This window comes from Misgurnus anguillicaudatus, chromosome 12, assembly GCF_027580225.2.
Source record: "Misgurnus anguillicaudatus chromosome 12, ASM2758022v2, whole genome shotgun sequence".
Taxonomy (NCBI): domain Eukaryota; kingdom Metazoa; phylum Chordata; class Actinopteri; order Cypriniformes; family Cobitidae; genus Misgurnus; species Misgurnus anguillicaudatus.
The window spans coordinates 29164047-29185306 of record NC_073348.2 but is presented as its reverse complement, the minus strand read 5'-3'; the positions used below and the strand labels follow the sequence as shown (position 1 = coordinate 29185306).

Sequence of the window (21260 nt, the reverse complement as noted above, 5' to 3'; positions counted from 1 at the left end):
CCGTTTCAATAAGCATTAAACTAGTAGTTTATTGAGGCAAAATCTTTATTTAATAATGAATATGTGTTCCCCATACTGAAGTGTTACCGTTTGAGGTCGAGTGGTTCACCTAAGCACCTGGGTTACACTCAAAAATAGGGGTGTATTTGAAGGAAACTAGTCAAACGAACCAGGCCTTGGGGGCCAAATGCGCCCAAGCACAGTTTTGTTTGGATAATGTGGGTGCGCCTCTAATGTTGTTCAAAGTAGACGACTTTTTAACCTGGACATTTCTGAGTAGGTGTGGGTGATAAATCACCTGCGATTCTTATGCATATCTAATCAGTAAAGCCGGTTTCATGATAAGTAGTAAATCGCCATCACCTGCTTTCAAATGGAGCGGCATTTACTACACAAAGCCGTATTTCACAGAGAAGCTCTGCAAAATCGCATACGTTATTGGAGGTCCACGATTATGAACGCGATTTTGCCTAGCTTCTCTGTGAAATACGGCTTTGTGTAGTAAATGCTATTGATGAGATACGCACGAGAATCACAGGCGACCCACCGCCCACAACCACCCAGAAATGTCCAGGCTAAAAAGTCGTCCATCCTGAACAACACCAGAGGCACACCCACATTATCCAAACGAAACCGTGCTTGGGCGCATTTGACCCCCAAAGCCTGGTTTGTTTGACTAGTGTGATCGCTCTGTACCGCGCTCGTGTGTGGTTTGGTTAATCGCTCACTGGCTGGCTTGCACTTGGGCTCAGGCGCGAAAGGCTATAGTGTGAGCGCAATCGTGCTTAAGCGCGATTCAAAGGAGAGACGTCAATTGCAAAAACACAAACTTACCATTACAATGGGTTCCAGTGTAAAGAGAGCGCTTTACTTCCTGCTTTGTTCAAAATAATCGCATCATAATGACGAAAGCGCGCCCGGGCACGGATCGATTTAAGTACAGTGTGAGTGTGTGCTTCTGGGGGAGTAGGGAGGGGGGACAATCACGCTGGGGCACAGTTTGGTTTGGATAATGTGAGTGCCCCCTAAAGTTCCTTTACCCTGTGGCATTATTTTGTTTAATTGAGCATACCCACTGTAAAAATGAATATTAATGAATGTGACCTATGAGCTGACTTAATATTCACGGTAACATTTTTACACAGTGGTAAAAGTGTAATTTATACTGATTTAGATTTTGTCTAGACAGAATGTTTTTCATTAGTTCCTGTAACTCTATTGGTGTACTGTAGATCAGGGGTCTCCAACCTTTTTGTGAGCAAGAGCAAACACAATGGATAAAACAATCTGGAGGGCAATCTGTTTACTTGAAACTTTTTTGTTTTACTTGTTGATTTTATTTTACTTGTTTCTGTTTTTTCATTGTTTAAAATGTTAACCTAGATCAAGAAGCCAAGAAAATATAAAAAATATGTAATAAATAAATATTACAATTGAGGCTATTGATAGAATTTGACCGTAGGCACCATGTTGGAGACCACTGAAGTATAGCATTGCGTTAGCCATGCCAAATGTCCTAGGTTCGAATCCAAACGAACATGCACACTGATAAAAATGTGTTCGTTTGCACTGTAAGTTATGTAAGGAATAATCCACGGCTAGCCATGCATTAAAGGATTTCAATGCATGACGTCGAGGCGAAGAGCCACCTGACGTGAAACGTCTCATTTAAAAGAGAATCAGAGTAGATCTCGAAATCACAATTGTTCGGTCTTTGGCGCAAAAAGTCACTGAAAGTGTTAACTGCCCATGAAGTTGTCTTTTTCGTATTGACCTCATTTTCGATCTTATCTAGCTCTGCCGGTGTTCATTTTTTGTGCTGCTTTTTGTCATTCATCGTCTTCTCCAAGTCTCCTGTATGTTTATAATGTTTATTGTTTATAGTAGCGGATTAATTCGAACTGTATTTAAACTGACTGGAACTACCTGTGCATTAAAGGTTTGCACACCTTCCAGCCAATCAGAATCGAGTATTTAAACAGCCCGTGGTATAATTAGATAAAAGCATCTGCCGAATGCACACATGTTAATCTGTTTATTAAGAATAACAAGATCATTTTTGTGCATTAAATTAGTAAGTATTTGAGGGAAATGTCATTAATTGTAATGACTAAAATTACTGTTTCATCCATTCTATCAAGCAAGACATGTTTTTCTTATAATTTACCCAAAAAGAAAATTTTGTTGTCATTTACTCGCCGTCAAGATGTTACAGACCAATATTAATTTCTTTGTTCTGCTGAACACAAAAGAAGATATTTTGAGCAATATTCGTAAGCAAACCGTTTCTAAGCAAACCAAACTTTAGTTTGTTTCTCGATGTTCAGGTGAAAATCTGATATTAACAGGTTTTGTGTCATTCACCTATTTCTCTATGAAGGCTTTGTGACAAAAACGAATACAATTCCTATCAGTCTTCCCCTTTCTTATCTCTATTAGATATTTCAGCAGATTAGCTGTTGTCATGTTGATGCGACTCAGCAGCACAGGTAGTGAGTGTTTTGTTTAAACAGTCAGCAGACGTATATTTAGCCTTCGCTATGTACACAACGGTTTCCGCACCTGTTTTCGTCTATCACCATCACATTTCTGTCGGATTTATCAGAGCTTTAAGCAGAAATCTCTCACCTTTGTCGTTTATCATAACCTGTTGAAGTTAAAGCGAATGCAAAGCCTGTGCACGTCGGGCACCCTGTGCATGCGGATTGCTTATTTAACACCTAAATGTGCAAAGTAACACACTAGACACTTTTGTGAATCGGATGTGTGCAAATGAAAGTGGTTGAGGATTATCTTTTCTGCTGAATTGGTATTAGCGCATTTGTGTATCTGTATCAGTGGTGCTATTTCCCCGTATCCAAATTTTTATCCTGTGCTGCTATCACAATGAAAAGTTGTGAAAATCTGGAGAGTGATTGCCCTGGAGCGCTGAATGTGTTTTGGGTTTGGCTCCAGCTCACGTCTTTAGTTTGACCAGAATTTGAACCTTCGTCGTTCAAGCTTTTTAAATAGTCCATCGTGGGACTGCATGGAATTGGATGGACCGTGAAGGCCTCTCAGCCCTGACCTCTTGAACTCCTATGGTACTTTACCCGAATTTAGCATGCTATTGACCAAAGGCCCTTGTCGCCATAACAACCTCACTAGCCATTAATAAAGTGCCCTGAAACCTTTCAAGTGTTATAGTTAGTGCAGTGGTTCTCAAACTGGGGTCCGGGGCCCCCAGGGGGGCCGCAAGATGATGAAAGGGGGGCCCAGTTTTATGACATTTTATAAAATACATTAATTTATCATGAATTCTGTGTAATTAAACCTAAAGAAAATAAGGCTACTATCCAAAAGCACTACTTTGTATAATTTATGTAATGTTTTTTTATTAAAATGTTGAGTTTTAGAACAGTTTTTGTCATAAACTTTCTTTATGGGGGGCCGCGAAGGAATGCACTATACACAAGGGGGGCCACACGCTGAAAAAGTTTGAGAACCACTGAGTTAGTGCACTACACTCATGCGGTCAGGTTTAGGAAGGGGTCAGCTAGTTGTCTGACAAGTAGTTGATTTATAAGGTGAACTAGTTAATCAGGAATGTTTTCGTTATTTACATTTATAGTATGCATTGGCAGATGCTTTTAAGTGAATTACGGTACATTATCAAACCCATGGCCTGTAATAATTATTAATAATAGGGGTGTCAAGATTCTCCAAATCCTCGATTCGATTACATTTTCGATTCTAAGGTCACGGTTCAATTCTCGGTTTTTACTTTTTTTTGAAAGCACAAAAAATTGCTATGCCATTTTTAGACTAGACTTTTTTGAAATATAATATCTGACCTTGAACTCGGAGATGCCCTGCCATGTTAATATGGTACACGCACATACCTGATAAAACACAACTTCAGTACCTGTCAGTACTTTACACCTTAAAAACGCACTTTTATTACTGTCAGATGAGATTGTGAGACTATACCCCAATAAGTCATGTTGAAATGCTGTTTTCATAACTCTTAAGCAACTGAAATAAGTTGTTGTGAAACTTAAAGGTGCAGTGTGTAAATTTTAGCGGCATCTAGTGGTAAAGTTGCGAATTGCAACCAACGGCTTAGTCCACTGCTTACCCCTCGCTTTTGAAACACATAGAGAAGCTACGGTAGCTGCAAACATGTAAATTGTCCGTTAAGGGCTTCTGTAGAAAAATGGCGGCACAAAATGGCGACTTCCATGTAAGGGGACCCTCAGTGTATGTAGATAAAAAGGTCTCGTTCTAAGGTAATAAACACATAACGGTTCGTTATGAAAGGTCTTTATACACTCCTGATAATATAGCTTGTATATTATTTTGCATTTCTGTCAAGAGATCCTTCTAAAAATTACACACTGCACCTTTAAACAGTTCTCATTTCAGAGAAACGCCGTTCTGCTGTGCACGACTTAAAATCGAAATCGTGACACCCTTAATTAATAACACGACATACTACCAATTGAGCTGGAGGAATATGCATAACAACAAACGTCCATGGATGTCTGCAATATTGCATCACATTGCTAGCGTGTTGCCGCAAGCATTACATTTTTAAAGGCGCATGCCGTTTTTTTTCAACACATGTCTGTTGTAGAAGTACTGTTGTATTGAAATATGTCGTTTTGCACATGCCTAATCCGGCTACAATTCAGAACATGTTGGTATTTAGCTTTGAAGTCGAAAAGTAAGTTCATACCCTACTCCATGCAGCGACACACACATGCCATCTGTCTTGCATCGCAATCCCAAACCTTTTAGAGCTCCACACACTATGAACGACTGTCGCCGATTGTCAACGCTTATCTGCGTCAGGTGCTGGGATGTTTACAGTGCTCGCCAGCAAGAATGACAAACAACGCTGTCGTGTCGCCAGTGGAATGCTTAAGCTAGTAGTTTATCATTTGAGGCGACAACTTTTGCTTCCATGTGTCACTCTGTTTTATGCATAAATGCTCATGTAAACACGCTAACAAGTATGCGCGCACACTTCTAACAGCAGACAGAATATCTTATATCATTGTTGTTAATGATTTAAATGATGTTTTGGTTTATTCATAAAACAAAGCATGTTGTAATATCTACAGTACAGTAAATGCCATAAGGCCCACTTAACACATCTTTAAACTACTTGCTCTATGGGACCCGAGGCCCATCCTTGTAATTTGTCCCAGGCTTCATTAACTGTAGTGGTGTCCTGTTGGTAACCATAAACTCTGCCTTGCGGCACCACTTTACTACTGTACTATAGCATAATCTTTACTTTAGTGCACATATTGGCCAACCTTATACACCTCCCACAGGAGAGGATTGAAAGCTGTTATACAGTACTTAAAAAAATTGCTCGAAGGTAATCTTGAATAAATTTAGACTCACTGTGTGTCTCTGTGTATTCAGATTTCCTTTGAAATTAAGATGGTATGCATGTCTTGGGAATAATCAAAACAAGACCCCAACCCTTTGTTTCCCCTCCCATTTCATGTCGCTCCGTTTTGGAGTTGAGATAATGCTTCATATTCGACACTAATTTCTGTTGATGCTTGGCTGCGTCTACAGACGTGAAATCTAAACCAAAATGTTCTTGTGTTTTTCAGGGAGCTGCGTACAGACAGTCACAGGTCTGTACGGCGAGACCATTGAAGTGCCATGCAACAATGGAAATAACAACCCCGAGGGCCTCATTTTCACCAAATGGAAATACGTGAGTGGTTCCTCTACTAGCCGTCTAGACGGTCAAGCGATGTACACCTACTATCAAGCAGTCATATTGATTTCTAATCTAATCTCTATAGATGTGTTTGTCAGTGCGCTAACGGCAGGTTATCTCGTTCTGGTGAAGGACGACGGCTCTGCGGGCGATCTGCTCGTGAAGCAGGCTCAGAAAGACGAAGCGACCGTGTCCGCCACAGATGGCTACAAAAACAGAGTTAGCATCGCTGCCAACTCGAGTCTGATGATCGCCCGGGGCTCGCTGACAGACCAGAGAGTTTTTACCTGCATGGTGGTGTCTTTAACCAACCTGGATGAATACTCGGTGGAAGTGCGTGTTTACAGTAAGTATGCGTGAAACGCACAGAATAAATATAAATAGGACGAGAAGCGGAGGAGTTAATGAAGATGAGTTATTAGACGGCAGATTCAAACGTCTATATAATCAAGGTTATGATGAAACCAACGGCAAGCGGCGGATCTGAAATAGCACGGGAAGTAGGCGTGCGGCGTGTCAGATATGAGGGAGAAGAACATATGTGCGACGTGCTACCATAGCCTTCATCTAGTTTGTTGTGATTCACTGTGATTCAAATGTTATTGAAATTGCACCCGTAGATCAGAAAGGTTGGTTTAGTTTGAAATGCAGTGTGCATAATACGTTTATTTATTTAAAGTAGTACACATAACACTGCTATACACAGGGAATGATTTAATTTGGGAAAATAGATGCAATTTCCATTTTTACTTAGTTGAACAGAATGCCTTAAACTTAAGCTTCTATATGCTTATATAAATGTCTACATCATATATATATATATATATATATATATATATATATATATATATATATATATATATATATATATATATGAGATATATATATAAGATGTAGATGGCACATTGTCACCGAATATTAATGAACTCTCATGCGTAGATGACAGCGTAAGTTACGCAAAACAACTTTAGACATGAGCTAATCCAATCAAGTTTGAAAATAGCTGCATTTTACAGCGCAGCATTCTGATTGGTCAATCTATCAATCAGACTAAGAAATCAACATTTTCTTATTTTATTTTAAGCAGTTGGAAATCTGAGGGGGCAAGACATGTAAATGAGGGGGCCAAGGCCCACCCAGGCCCCCTCGTGGCAACGCCCCTGGTCTACATACTCATTTTTCCATAAAATCTTGATGTTGAAATAGGGGTGAGCGATATGAGCCAAATCTTATATCATGATAGGCTTCATTTTATATCATTATATAAATATGTATCGTTTTATTTTAATAAGGTTATTAACATAAACTTTTTATAATACTCACAAAAAAACTTATACAAGCATAAAAAACAAGACAAAAACAAACAAACTCAAGCTCACTGAAGATAGCAGTGATGAAATAAGTATGATAAATAATAATGTATAAGTGATTTAGTCAAAAGCAGTGAGAGATTTTCTCTCAATGCTGTTTGATAAACATGAGTGACAGACGAGCAAATTAGGTCACTTCCCCTTTAAGACCAAAGTCTGGATGCAGTACTATTACACATCCGTTTCCTTTTTCAGATGTTTACTTTCTCTTATAGGGACACTCCACTTTTTTTGAAAATTTGCTCATTTTCCAGTTCCCCAAGAGTTAAACATTTGATTTTTAGCGTTTTGGAATCCATTCAGACGATCTCCGGGTCTGGCGGTACCACTTTTAGCATAATCCATTGAATCTGATTAGACCATGAGCATCGCGCTAAAAATAACCAAAGAGTTTTAATATTTTTTTTATTTAAAACTTGACTCTTCTGTAGTTACATCGTGTACTAAGACCGACGAAAAATTAAAAGTTGTGATTTTCTAGGCAGATATGGCTAGGAACTTTTCTCTCATTTTGGTGTAATAATCAAGGACTTTGCTGCCATAACATGGCTGCAGCAGGCGCAATGATATTACGCAGCGCCTTAAAAAATAGTCCCCTTGGTAACTTTCAATAGCAGGGGACTATTTTCAGGCACTTCGTAATATCATTGCGCCTCCTGCAGCCATGTTACAGCAGCAAAGTCCTTGATTATTACGCCAGAATGAGAGTACAGTTCCCAGCCACCTCGGCCCAGAAAATAGCAACCTCCAATTAACCGTCCGTCCCAGTACACGATGCAACCACAAAAGAGTCAACTTTACATGGGAAAAATATAACGCTCCCTGGGTCCCTTCAGCGCGATGCTAATGGTCTAATCAAATTTAATGGATTATGCTAAGCTATGCTAAAAGTGGTAGCACCAGACCTGGAGATCAGCTGAATGGATTCCAAAACAGTAAAAATCAAATGTTTAACTCTAGGGGAGCTGGAATTTAAGATCTGAATGACCTTGTTTATGAGGATATTGGAAAGATGAGCATTTTGACGCATGTGTGTATTTAAGACCAATAAAGTGGCAAAAATGCGTGGCTTGCCGTGCTTAAAAACGTACAAACGATATGTTTTCATGACTACACAGACTCTCTCAATGACTCTCTGGATAGAGACGATAGTCTTAAATCTCTACCGCTGACACATTTCTACCGGTTTAATCTACTTACTGGTTCATCGCCCACTCATATGTTGAAACAATAAGGGGAATGTGTATGGGCATTTTTCAACTACCCACAATCTTTGAATGTTAAATATGCGCTTATTACCTACAGCATCTATACTGAATGCAGCAAAGAGACGCATTATGCATATGCAAATTGTACCTATTTGTACAGTAAACCACTTATTTCTTATTGCAGAAAAACCATCAGACCCTGTGATCAAAAACAAAGCGAAGGAGCTTGAAAATGGAAAGCTAACAAAGGTGAGTTGTTCCCATTCAACGCTGCACTCTTGGACCGTGTGTTTGCTCCAGTACACACAGCAGCTGGTGTACTAACAATGTACAGGAAAAAACCCTGTGTCTTTGTTTTCATTACCCAGCATGCTTATCCAGCAGTCTCAACATTGACACGCACCTGCTGTTATCTCGGTCAACGACGCCTTCAGAGACGGTGCTAATGATACGGACATCAGCGAACGCGTCTGCTAGGCGTACAAACCTGATTTAGGCAGAGCTCAAGTGTTCGTCTCACACAGCCGCTTTCATGTTGCCTAGATTTTGCATCTTTCATGCAGGACAGCAGTAAAATGATTCTGTTTCATGAGAGGTTTGCACATCGAAGGCTTCCGGCGTTCTCCTTATAGCTGGGTTTGTAAATGGAAACGGGGCGCGTTGTTTCTCATTTCTCCCTCTCTTTGTAATGTAGTTCTTAGAAGTGGGCCGAGCTGCCTGAAATCGCAGGGTGGCGGAGGTAGGGGTTGTGTACACAGCATTACGGGTATGTTTTTAGTGGCCACCCTCCGAGGTCTGTAATGTTCAAAGTACTTTCTTAGAAAAAAGCGCAGGGGGTGCGGAAGAGAAGTACACCTCCTCTGAATATTCAATTAAAAACAGCTACTTGTATTGGAAACACGGAGGCAGACTGAAGGTCTGAGCTAAAGAGGTGATTAGAGAAAAAGTACCAAATATGCTAAAAATCTACCCAACCTTTGCGCATGGTATTTCATCGCATTTTATGTACTAACCACCTGCAATCCATCTTAACCAGGCCCTAAATGTAATGAAATATCACAGCGCCACTGATATTTAAGTGGAGTCATTGCATTTGTCTAGCATTGGTGTAGCAGTGCTAATTCATCAAATGATGATCAATTGATCTTTACGTAGAAGTGCGGTGTAGCCGAGCGCTTTTCAGCATGTTACAGGACGAATTATTCGGATGTCTGGGTCTTAGTGGCTCCACAAGTAGTTGGTAGAGCAGCGTTTGCATTAGCAGCGCAAAAGACTATGGGTTCGGAGTGTCGTGTGTGGGTCATGTCAAAATATGTGTTTGTTGCGTCATGTGAACCTATGTGCATCATGCGACATGTCAAAATACGTGCGTGCTGCACATGCAGTGAAAGGATTTATATTTTACATTCACAAAATACTCGCTTGACACTAACTTCACTGCAAAAAATGACTTTCTTACTTAGTATTTTTGTCTTGTTTTTAGTAAAAATATCTAAAAATTCTTAAATTGGTGAGCAAAATGACCTAGGCAAATAAGTCTAGTTTTTAGAAAAAAAATATAAACTTTAAGTAAATTAGTGCTTAAAACAAGCAAAAAATGCCAGACTTAAAGTTTATATTTTTTGTCTAAAAACTAGACTTATTTTCCTGTGTCATTTTGCTCATCAAGAAAATACATCTTAATTTAAGAATTGTTAGTTATTTTTTACTAAAAACAAGACAAAAATACTAAGTAAGAAAGTCATTTTTTTGCCATGTTAACACTAACTCTGATTACACATGAGATTAAGCGAGTATCTGGCAAATGTAAGTGTCTATTTTATCATAAACCCCATTCAAAGCATCTGCGGAAGGCACGTATTTTGACATCAAACGTGACGCACATAGGTTCACATGACGCGCCGATCACATATTTTGACATGACGTGCTAATTACATGTTGTGACGAGCTTTGCATGTGCCCTCGAAAAAGAAGTCACTGGCCGCCACTGGTTACGTAAGTGTCATGATATTTTGTTTGACAATACAATATCGAGTAAAAAATATCAATATTTAAAAAAAAAAAATTATATAAGATTCATGACAGTTGTATCGTTTGGAGTTTACATCCCAACCTCTACATAGGTTTCTTCTTATCTCTGAACTTAAACAGTAACTTGGTTTCCATCACACTGATTTTATGTGCATTTTGATATATCGCATGAAGAATAAAAATAAATAAATAAAATAAGTGCAAGGTTTTATAAAAATGACCACGAACACATATTAAATATTAAAATATTAAACACATAAAAAAGTATTGCATAAGATTAAGATTGCAAAAAAATGTAATAAAAATTCCTTAATTTGCAAAAACAGTTTTTACGCTTGCTTAAGCTGGTTTTTGACTAATGCAGGGTTCACACCAGACGCGGTGGAGGCGGCAAGCGCGAGTGATTTACATGTTAAGTCAATGCAAAGACACGATTAGAAATGGCACGGAACGCTCGGCGTGTCCCGCACGAATTGAGCGTTGCTGCGGGAAACGCTCGAGTTGAAAAATCTGAACTTCGGCGGATTTCCGCGCCATGTTTACTAATCAGGACCTTGCTGTAACGTGATTACAGGAAGCGAGCGGAGTGGCGGAGTCTCAGCAGAGTCGCAGAAGCCCCCCTTCCATGATGCGAATTTCCACGTGAATGACTAGAATTTCACGCGCTAATGAAGTGTGTAAACTCAAATGTTCAAGCGTCCAACTACGCGCAAATAGCGCGGTTTTTCCGCCTCTACCACGTTTGGTGTGAATGCATCATAATGTGAAAAAGAGTAAATGCGAATAATGGGAGATGGAAGTGCATATGCCGAATAAATTCTGACATAGCGAACATTAAACCCACATGACAAATCCTCTAGCTGTATCAGCTGTCATTGTCTTTTCCATATACCGGTATGGGGCTCGACGTCATCACAATGCCCTTGCTGCTAGTGCCTGCATTAAAACTTTTTATTTACTGTTGGTTCCTAGGTCACCTATACCTTTATCACCATCATTCCCTTGAACAACTTGCTGGAAACGCACCTAATGCACATTTGTTTGTTTTTCATTTTTTGCAAATTTTGAAAAGATTGCTTCAGGTACGATGAAAACCCAGCTAGTGACAGGAAGTACTAGCTTAGGGGCGCACCACAGTTTTTTATGCTGAGGTTTGCATATGGTAGTGTGTTCTCGATGACAGCATTTCTAAAATTGTATCCTATTATATTCTTAAAATGGTCCTAACAATACCGCATCGCAACAACTGTATCGTGATATTTATTGTATCAAGATTCTTGCCGATACACAGCCCTATAACAACGCAATTTATTTGTAAATCCACTGGAGAGTTTGCAAAAATTCTGTAAAAACACAGGTGTGATATGTGATGTATCACAGACCCCAGTAGAGGGCCCGATGTGTTATCATAGACGGTTATCAGTGTAGGCGATTTCCTTCACTCCGTTTCCCCGGCTTGGCCCTCGGTTGTAGCTTCGCTAAAGCTTAGATTTTTCATGCCACCCCGAACACCTGAGCTCATGCATCATTCCACTGTCTCTTCTGCTCTCCTGCCATTATTAACATTTTCTGCTCTCTTTCTTTCTGCTGATCTCTCTATCCCGGAGCGGATAGCACGTCAGCATGCGATCCTGTCAGCGCGTTATTAATGCAGACCCGCGCTCAGCCCCTGGCAGCGTTTCTACTCAACCAGAGAGAAAAGGAGAAGGAAACAGTAGCAGATAAAGAGAGAGGGAAATAATGTAGAAGGCAAACCCCACCCATTTTAGCTGATGATGTCATTTCATTACAAAATACTTTCCGGGGGACTTGCCCGTCACACTGTGGCAACAATAAGATAAAAGTACCTTGAGTTACAGAGGTCGTGAACCATAAATTGGGAAAGTCCCGAAGTGCCTTCAGTCACATGCGCAAATGTAAACTAAAATCAGGTGGAAGTGACACATCGTGTGACAATCTTAAGTTTTACAGGTTGAAACTGTGTGTCACAAGTCTATAAAAAGATGAGAGTGAAAGTGAAAGCGTTTTTAGTATCACCGAGTTCTAGTTCATGCCGATAAGAAGTTTTGGTTTATATCCAGCACTAAAGCATATGTCATGTTTGGTGTTAAAGCTCATTGTTTTTGTTGTGTTTTTTATTGTTAGGTGGGAGATTGCGTGGTGGAGAGCGGCAACCCAGAAGCAAATCTCACATGGATGAAGAACAACCTGCCTTTAGTAGATGATGGCAAAAGTGAGTTTATATCAAAGTCCCCATTACATTAAAACAGACAATTTGAATTTGGAGTACTGCAGTGTTCATTACAAACAAAAATGACAAAAATCTTTTTTTTTCTTAATTCATGTGGCCTCATAAACTTGAAAATTAAAGTCAAAAAATCAATTTCCGCCCTTTTATGGGGATCCTTTTCTGATAACGCCAGCTTAATGGCTTGGGCGGAGCATCTGTTAACCCCGCCCCCTCCTACTGTCAATCAACTGCGAGTTCCATTACTGAATGAAACGCCTACTATATTTAATCAATTTCCATTGAAAAACACTAGCCACGCCCCCTATTTACCTTTGTGTGATATTCTGTTTCACTTGAAAATACGTCACAATAATGACAATAGGTCATTCTCAACTTCCTGTTCATAAAAACTTTAATCTCACACAAGAATGAGCTCTCATTACTTCTCCCATTCTCTCTCTCATTCAAATTTGACCATGTTTAAATCCATCTAACACAATGTTAGTGATGTCACCATAAATAATGCATACAATAGCCATGTGTTTTGGAAGCTGGCATAACTAGCTAGTTTCACTAGACCACATACCATCATTAAACATGTTTAGTAGGTAAGTTATGCCGATCTGCAAGAAAAACCAGAATTAAAAAAGCACTGGAATTCATGCCTGTGCCACCGCTAGGAGAGACTGCATATTTGGGTGTGTTTATATTTGCAGTGACGATTACTGTATTTGTAATGATCGATGTTTGTGTTTATGTGACCGCAGCGATTATTATCACACCTACTGTTACCAAGGACCCAGTCACGGGTTTGTCCAGCACCTCTTCCAGTCTGCAATACACAGCCAATAAAGACGACATGAGGTCGCAGTTTACCTGCTCGTCGAAACACGTGATGGGCGACCAAGTTTCATCTCCCGAGACCTTCCCAATTCACTGTAAGTAACTAACATGCACGGATTTGCTCCAACTATGCACTAAACAAAACAATACTGTTGTTTTAACAAAAAAAAGGTGCATGTTTTTGAGTAAAGGAAATGCTGCATATCCAGAGAACGCACAGATTGATAAAATGTATAGTCACTTTTGGTAAATCCGTCTGCCGAATGCATAAATATATTGTGCTGGTTTGCAAAGTTTTCTTTGGTGGCTGCCCACAAAAACAAAGCAGTAGAAAGGCTGTTTATTGTCTTTATGTTATTGCACAGCACCCAGTCTTTTTAACCCATCACATTAAGTTGAGATAAAAGGCCTTTTGCAGTGGCACTACAGATTTAACTGAGTTATAGTTACATTGATGGCTCATAGTACCACAAACTGGCGCCCCCTAGGGATGGCTCTGCTATATGAGAAAGATGAATCTCCATGAGAAAGATTAATTTGATTATGTTGGTATAATAATGAGTCTCGTTGATGTTTTATTAGCTTCATCATCTGTTTTGAGAAGACGTGTGTTTTTTGTCACTAGTACTTGAAGCTGTCTCTTGAGTCCTGAACCTTAAATCGCGTGTCTCAGCTAACAGCCAGGCTAAATTTTAGGTGTTTTTATGTCTTGTCCGACGCTATGCTAGTAAGCTGGTCTGTTATAGTGTTAGCATACTCTCAATCTGAATGCTGAGAGGTTTAGATGTGAAATGTTTTGTGGCTGCTGGGTTAAAGAAGTAGTCCATCCCAAAATTGGGGTTTGTTGACTTTTCATAGTAGGAATAAAAATGACTATGTTCACGTCAATGGACTACTTTAAAGGAAGAGGGCAAGAGAAACAGGCAGAGGTTGTGGGAATAAAAAAGCTGAAGGCCCTTGGGATCTCTAGACTACTGTGGGGGCTTAAATAATGTTTTCTTTAGTTGATAAACTAAAGTCATAAGGTCCCCGTCATCTTTCACTACCAAATAAAAAACAACAACTTTTTTTAACCCAAAGTTTAAGACTTACTAAAGTGTTAAGCATAGTGACTTATTTTTCCATGACAAGTAGGCATTGCCTCATCTGTTTAACCCTTTATATTCTCATAACAAAATTATATGTTTAAATGATAAAGAATGAAAAAGGGCTATTAATTATATAAAATAACTACAATTGAACATATGTGACCCTGGACCACAAAACCAGACTTAAAGGGGACATTTCACAAGACTTTTTTAGAATGTCAAATAAAACTTTGGTGTCCCCAAAGTACGTATGTGAAGTTTTAGCTCAAAATACCCCATAGCTAATTTATTATAGCATGTTAAAATTGCCATTTTGTAGGTGTGAGCAAAAATGTCGTTTTGGGGTGTGTCCTTTTAAATGCAAATAAGCTGATTTCTGCACTAAATGGCAGTGCTGTGGTTGGATAGTGCGGATTAAGGGGCGGTATTATCCCCTTCTGACATCACGGATGTAGCCAAATTTCAATGACTTATTTTTCAGAGAATGGTTTTTCAAAACTAAGTTACTGGGTTGATCTTTTTCATATTTTCTAGGTTAATATAAGCACTGGGGACCCAATTATAGCACTTAAACATGGAAAAAGTCAGATTTTCATGATGTGTCCCCTTTAAGTAGCAAGGGTATATTTGTAGCAAAAGACAAAAATACATTGTACGGGTCAACATTTTCGTTTTTTCCTTAATGCCAAAAATCTTCAGGATATTATGAATAGGTCGTGTCACATGATGTTATTTGTAAATTGTCTACTGTAAATATTTAAAACTTTTATTTTGTGAGTTGCTAAGGACCTTTTTTGGACAACTTTAAAGGTGATTTTCTCAATATTTAGTTTTTTGTTGTATCTCAGTCAAATACTGTCCTAACAAACCGTACATCAATAGAAAGCTTATTTATTCGCTTTCAGACGATGTATACATCTCAGTTGAAAAATATTGACCCTCATGGCCGGTTTTTGCTTTTTAAGGAATGAGAAGCTTGTAGGGGGGAAGATTATTTACACCCATAGAGGAATTTACTGTATATGCAAATCCATAAAGATACTTACTAGATACGCTACCGTACTAATAAATAGCATTAACTAAATGTCTTTACTCGTACCACACATGCTATCATTCAAAGCCGCAGTTATGTAATACATCCGCTTTCCCACACTTTTTGGCTGTAATATTACATAAATATATTTTTGCTGCTGGCCCCTTCTGGTTTTTAAAAGAATATTTCTATGAACGACAGTGTTTTATATCATTACATGATAATACAATTTCCCACCAAAAGAATGAAAGTATCTTTTCATAACGGGAACGTGTAATACATCTGCTTAGATTTGATTTACAAATGAATCGCCTGTAAAGTCATGCCAGTTTAAAAGGGTGGTTTTCTAAAAACTTCTACATCCGTGAGAAACGTCTTTAAAAATAATGGAAATAGTACAGTTAAATGTCAGGATGCCTTGCGGTAATCTCTCTCTCTGCCTCTCTCTCTCTCTCTCTCTCTCTCTCTCTCTGTCTCTCTCAGACCCCACTGAGAAGGTGAGTCTACAGGTTCTCTCTCAGAGTCCCATTAGGGAAGGTGATAATATAACCCTGAAATGCCAGGCGGATGGAAACCCTCCCCCTACCAGCTTCAACTTTATCATTAAGGGAAGATATCACTGGCATTGTCCGTGGCACGTGCATAGTTTGCCATCAATCTCCAGAGTCCTTTTGTCTGCCAAGTATCCATCACAACATTTCGTGTTTTTTCCATTTGCAGGGAAAGAAGGTTAGGGTGACGGACAAGGATGTCTATACTCTTACTGGGGTAACTCGAGACGACAGTGGCACATACAAATGCTCCCTGCCTGATAATGACGCGATGGAGTCCACTAAGATCGTCACAGTGAGCTGTAAGTCATCATTTTTCAGCCAGTTACATCCAAAAGTTTCGGACCTTTTTATTATCGCCCATTATAAATGATCCAACTCAAATATTTTTGCGTTTCCAGATAGCGTTTTTGTACAATATAAGCATGATTAATATTGCCCTGGTTTCTGCCCTTTAGAGCCGAGAATAAATTGACTTGATGTGTTGCTGAACTCAAACTTTTCCTTTCCCGTTAATTCCATATTTTTGAATGCATTAATCAAATCCATCTTCAGTAGGATTAGCAAAGGGGGCGGGACAGCAGGCAGACGGCTTAGTTCTGAGTTAATGACTTGAGCCGAGTCGTCGCAATGAGACGAGGAGCTCGCCGATAAGCACACGCTCTGCCTTTTATTTAATCATTCTCTCTGAGGTGATATGCTTGTGTCCTTTTAGTTCAAAAGGCCTGATTATCTCCATAATGCGGATTTAGTGACGCTTCGGTTTTAGAGGCTCAAACATATTTCACGCTGCCTGTGCGGCACGGTTTCACAGCGGGGTGCATCTTAAACGTGCCCGTGTTTGAGGATCAGAAACAATTGCTGGAGAAGGGGTTGAGGGGGGTGAGTACGGTGCCTGCAGTGCACGTCTGCATGACAGCGGAGAGATGTGATGTGTTTGAGCATCGTCAGCAGATGAAATATTTGCAGACGGATGTGTCTGTGAAAGGAGCCTGGAGTGGACTGATAGGTCTTAAACGCTTGTCGACTCCTCTTATTCTCTCTCTTACTCTCTTTCTCTCTCAGTTCTGGATGTAAGCCTCAGTCCAGAAGGAAATGTGTTCAAGAATGTTAGTGAAAGCTTGGTGGTGTCACTGAATAAGAACTCCTCCACTGAAGCAAAGGTGACATGGATGAAGGTAAGAGATCTTAGGGATGTGATGTTATTCAAAGTAATGCTCAATTCCAAAAAAGTCACTGTAAGCATACTAAACACATTGAGATTGTGGTCTCATTGGAGGTCTTCACGGGTCCACTTAGATCCGAAAACCCATGATCCGACCCAAGACCCGAGTGCCTTGGACACAGGTCGGGTATAATCAGGGTTCTGCATACATAGATACAGGCCATTGAAAGTGCTTGAATCTATATTATGCAAGTTTTCTGTAAAAAAAAAACTATATTATTCCCTGTGTAGTGTAGGATAATATCATAAAAATTCTAGACTTTTTAAGCACACCTGGTAAACTGTTCGCTTTAAATGCTTATATCTTCTGTATGCGAATGTTGATTCATACCAAAAAACTTTTTTCAAAATGCATAGTTGTGTTTGACACATGAAAACGTCTCGGGTTACGTATGTAGCTGTTGTTCCCTGAGAAGGGAACGAGACGCTGCGTCTCCCTTGCCATACTTCCTGCGTCCCTGTAACGTCGTCTTTGGCAATATTTCAGATACCGATGTACTTCCTGGCTCCCGCGTCACCCTGTCTTTGTCATTAACCCTCACCATTGGTTGAATTTGATATACATATTCCCATGGAGGCGTCCCTAAAGTGTCACTGCAGTGACGCAGCGCGAGTTCCCTCGAAAGGGAACTGTAACAATGTATCCTAAAAGGGATCACGATGTAACCTTGCTCTTACTTGAAATGTGTCCCCACATTTAGTCCTTGAATTTGAGGGTATTGGAAAGTGTAGATGTGTAGATGTCCTTTACCAACCCCTCCTCTGTTTGCCAAAAGTGCTTGTGACATTGTGTGGCTGGTGGCGTTAGGTTAATTTTCGTTGATAGACACCTGTCAATTAATTTTAAATGTATATTATAGCCGTTACCTTGGTGTCGGCAGCCGGCCAAACTGTTTGCGAAGCCACCTGGGTTTCTTTCCGACTGACTGCACACACGTCGGTGCCGTTAACATTCGGGTCCAGTTGGGTTAAAAAAAATTGCCACTAGTTTGGGTTGGACTCCAGTATAATTTTCTCGGGTTTGTCTTAGATCGGGTCTTTCTTTAAAAAAATGATTTATGCACGTCGGGTTCTGGATAAAGTCATTTGGGTCCACTTTGGACCCGAGAAGACCTCTAGGTCTCATGCAGGCCAATTTCAGATGAAAACTTGCAAAACACTACTACTAAGAAATTTTTTTTATTTCTGCAGAACAAGCGTATAATAGACAAACTGCCCAGCTTCACCAATTTGACTTATAGCGATGCCGGCCTCTACGAGTGTGACGTGTCCATTGAAGGAATCAGACGCAACTTTTCCTTTAGGCTTGCCGTAGAAGGTAAGATTCTCTGATATACCATTAAAAGTGGTTTAATTTTGAGCAAAAATCTGATTGAATATATGATATTTTTAGGTAAACCGGAAATTAAGAGTCTGACAAAGCATCGCAGCAACGACGGCAATCACAAAGTCCTGACGTGTGTGGCATATGGCTCACCCGAACCTAAAGTGGAGTGGAATGTCAATGGAACTACTGTAAGTCATGGGCACTGTCAGGTAGCATTGCATTGGCAACGGAAAGGTCATGGGTCAGATCCCATGTAACATACATAATGATAAAAAATGATTTGGTTTTTGGTTAATATATTATAATGCAAGGCAGGGGTCTCCAATTTTTGGTGTGCAAGGGCTACCACAATATATAAAACAATCTGGAGGGCTACTTTTTCAGCCCAGTCGCCTGAAAATGCGTATAAATAGCACGAAGTGTAAAACTCGTGCAATACATATGCCAAATTCCACTTTGGCGTGCATATGATACGCAAGTCCTTCCCATTCACTTAAACGGTGCATCTTTTTTTGTCGTTTTATTTATTGGTTTCTCAATTTTTTTGCAATTTTTTTACCATTTTCGCTTGGGTTCAGGGTTAGAACAACTTTTTGTTATATAAAAATGACATCCTAACTCAAACCCCAACTCTAACCCCAACTCCAAGCGACCATGGCTTAAATATGGACAAAAACATGGAGAAACCTGTATATTAAATAACCTCATTAAGCAAATCTAAAATCTAACCCTAAACCCAAGCGAAAATGGTTTAAAAAACAGAAAAAAATTGGGAAACCAATAAATAAAACGACAAAAAAAGATGCACCGTTTAAGTGAATGGGAAGGACTTGTGTATCATATGCACGCCAAAGTGGAATTTGGCGTATGTATTGCACGAGTTTTACACTTTGTGCTATTTATACGCATCCTCAGGAGACTGGGTAGACTTTTTTGAAATAGTCTATATAAGGCGGAAAACGTGCTATAGTTGGATGCTTGAACATTTTGAGATTACTCACTTTATTTGCACGTGACATTCTAGTCATTTGAGACATTCAAGCGGAAATTCGTGTCATGGGAGGGGCTTCTTCTGCCTCCGCTTGCTTCCTGTAATCACGTCACGACAAGAGCAAGCTCCTGATTGGTTTACGCGGTGCGAAAATCCACCAAAGTTCAGATTTTTCAACTCGCGCAACAACTATCAATTTGCGCTGAACGCACCATCCGTGCCGCGCCTTCCCGCCGTTCCGCGGCATTCCCGCTGAACTATTCGCGCTTACCGTGCCACAGGATGCCTATTCGCGACTTATCATGTAAATCACTCAAGCTTGGCGCCTCTTCTGTGGCTGGTGTGAACGCTACAGTACATAAGGTATATCTGGACTAATGCAGTCAAGTACAGCAAGATAAAAAATAGCGCTGCACAAATTTAGCTTTTGCAGTGTTACATGATTTGCATATTTTACTTCCTTTAGGTTCTCAAGTGCTAAACAATGCAGACAATGCGTGCAAAAAAAACATGATTATTAGAAGGCACAGTATATTCTTCGCGAAACCCCACGGGTCTCCAAACTTATACAGTATGCCTACTGTAGATATATAGCTAGATGAAGGTGTTTCAAGCAACACCCAGAAGGGAAGAAAAGACTTTCAGTTTCTGTAAACTGTCAAAAACTAAGTTTTCCTGACAGAAATGAGACGTTTAAAGTCACACAATCATTATTCGTCCCATGTTTCGCACCCTTGTGCGTCTGGAGACAAGCGGTGCATTTTAGCAAGTTTTGAGTGAGTGGCTTTGCCCTTTGTCCCTCCTTGTTTCCACTCATGCGAGGCTTCAGCCTGGACATCAAAATGGGATAATGAGGAAAGAGATGCCAAAGCAGAACACGGAAAACTTTGTGTTTATGTTATCCCAGACATGGTGTGTGTGTGTGTCCCATGAGTCACAGCTCATTGTTTGGGTTTTGATACAGGGCAATCTGACCAGCATGTGAAATGAGAACAGCCCGCATCCCCCAGATACTCAGCATCAGTCAGTACGCGCCGTAAGATTGGGCTTACCTTTCATACTGCCTGCCCAGTCTCAGTGGATGCATTTCAAATGAATGAGTTTAGATCAAAGGTCTGTGATGTGTTTATTTTAGTTCCAGCTTGGTAATAAAGTCACACCCTGTGTTTTGATTCTCTTGTATAATCCAGGACACGCTGGTTAATCGTCTGTAGTGCTGTAAGCGTATCCATTTTTTAGATTGGATATTTAGATTCAATTATGCTTGGTTGTCCACACCTGTGGAAAGAATTTACAATAGACACACACGCGGAAAGTGAATGGAGGTTAAATGTGCGGTCACACTTTCAGCATGCAAAATTTCCAGATATATCATGCAGTCACGCACACACCATTTATATCATTGGCATGCGTATGAATGCAAGTCAATGGGGTTCAAAGTGTAGTGTGATTTCCCCATAAAACTGTCAGATCACTATATATTCTGCTTAGGATCCCTATTCTGTTAAAGGCTATTGAAACATCAATACTTCATTATCAATAACTGAAGCAATATCGTACAATCAATGACATGATGAAGTTCGAATGAAATCTGCTTGACTTACATGTGAATTAAAATGATACTCAACAGTTTTTCAG

General features: G+C 39.8%; 1 protein-coding gene across 3 annotated transcripts in view; it reads left to right on the top strand.

Moving 5' to 3' along the window:
* The window catches only part of alcama (activated leukocyte cell adhesion molecule a), an 88621-nt gene that overhangs the window by 55612 nt on the left and 11749 nt on the right, over positions 1-21260 (top strand). For all 3 annotated transcript variants that reach the window (XR_012372623.1, XM_073874313.1, XM_073874312.1), the window contains exons 2-11: positions 5613-5723; positions 5856-6071; positions 8488-8552; positions 12480-12567; positions 13332-13502; positions 16012-16140; positions 16253-16381; positions 17145-17257; positions 18496-18622; positions 18698-18819. Coding sequence is in view for 2 of the 3 variants with exons in the window: in XM_073874313.1 (XP_073730414.1) it covers positions 5613-5723; positions 5856-6071; positions 8488-8552; positions 12480-12567; positions 13332-13502; positions 16012-16140; positions 16253-16381; positions 17145-17257; positions 18496-18622; positions 18698-18819 (1271 nt within the window). In the remaining variant the exon portion in view is untranslated. The remainder of the gene's footprint in view (positions 1-5612; positions 5724-5855; positions 6072-8487; positions 8553-12479; positions 12568-13331; positions 13503-16011; positions 16141-16252; positions 16382-17144; positions 17258-18495; positions 18623-18697; positions 18820-21260) is intronic.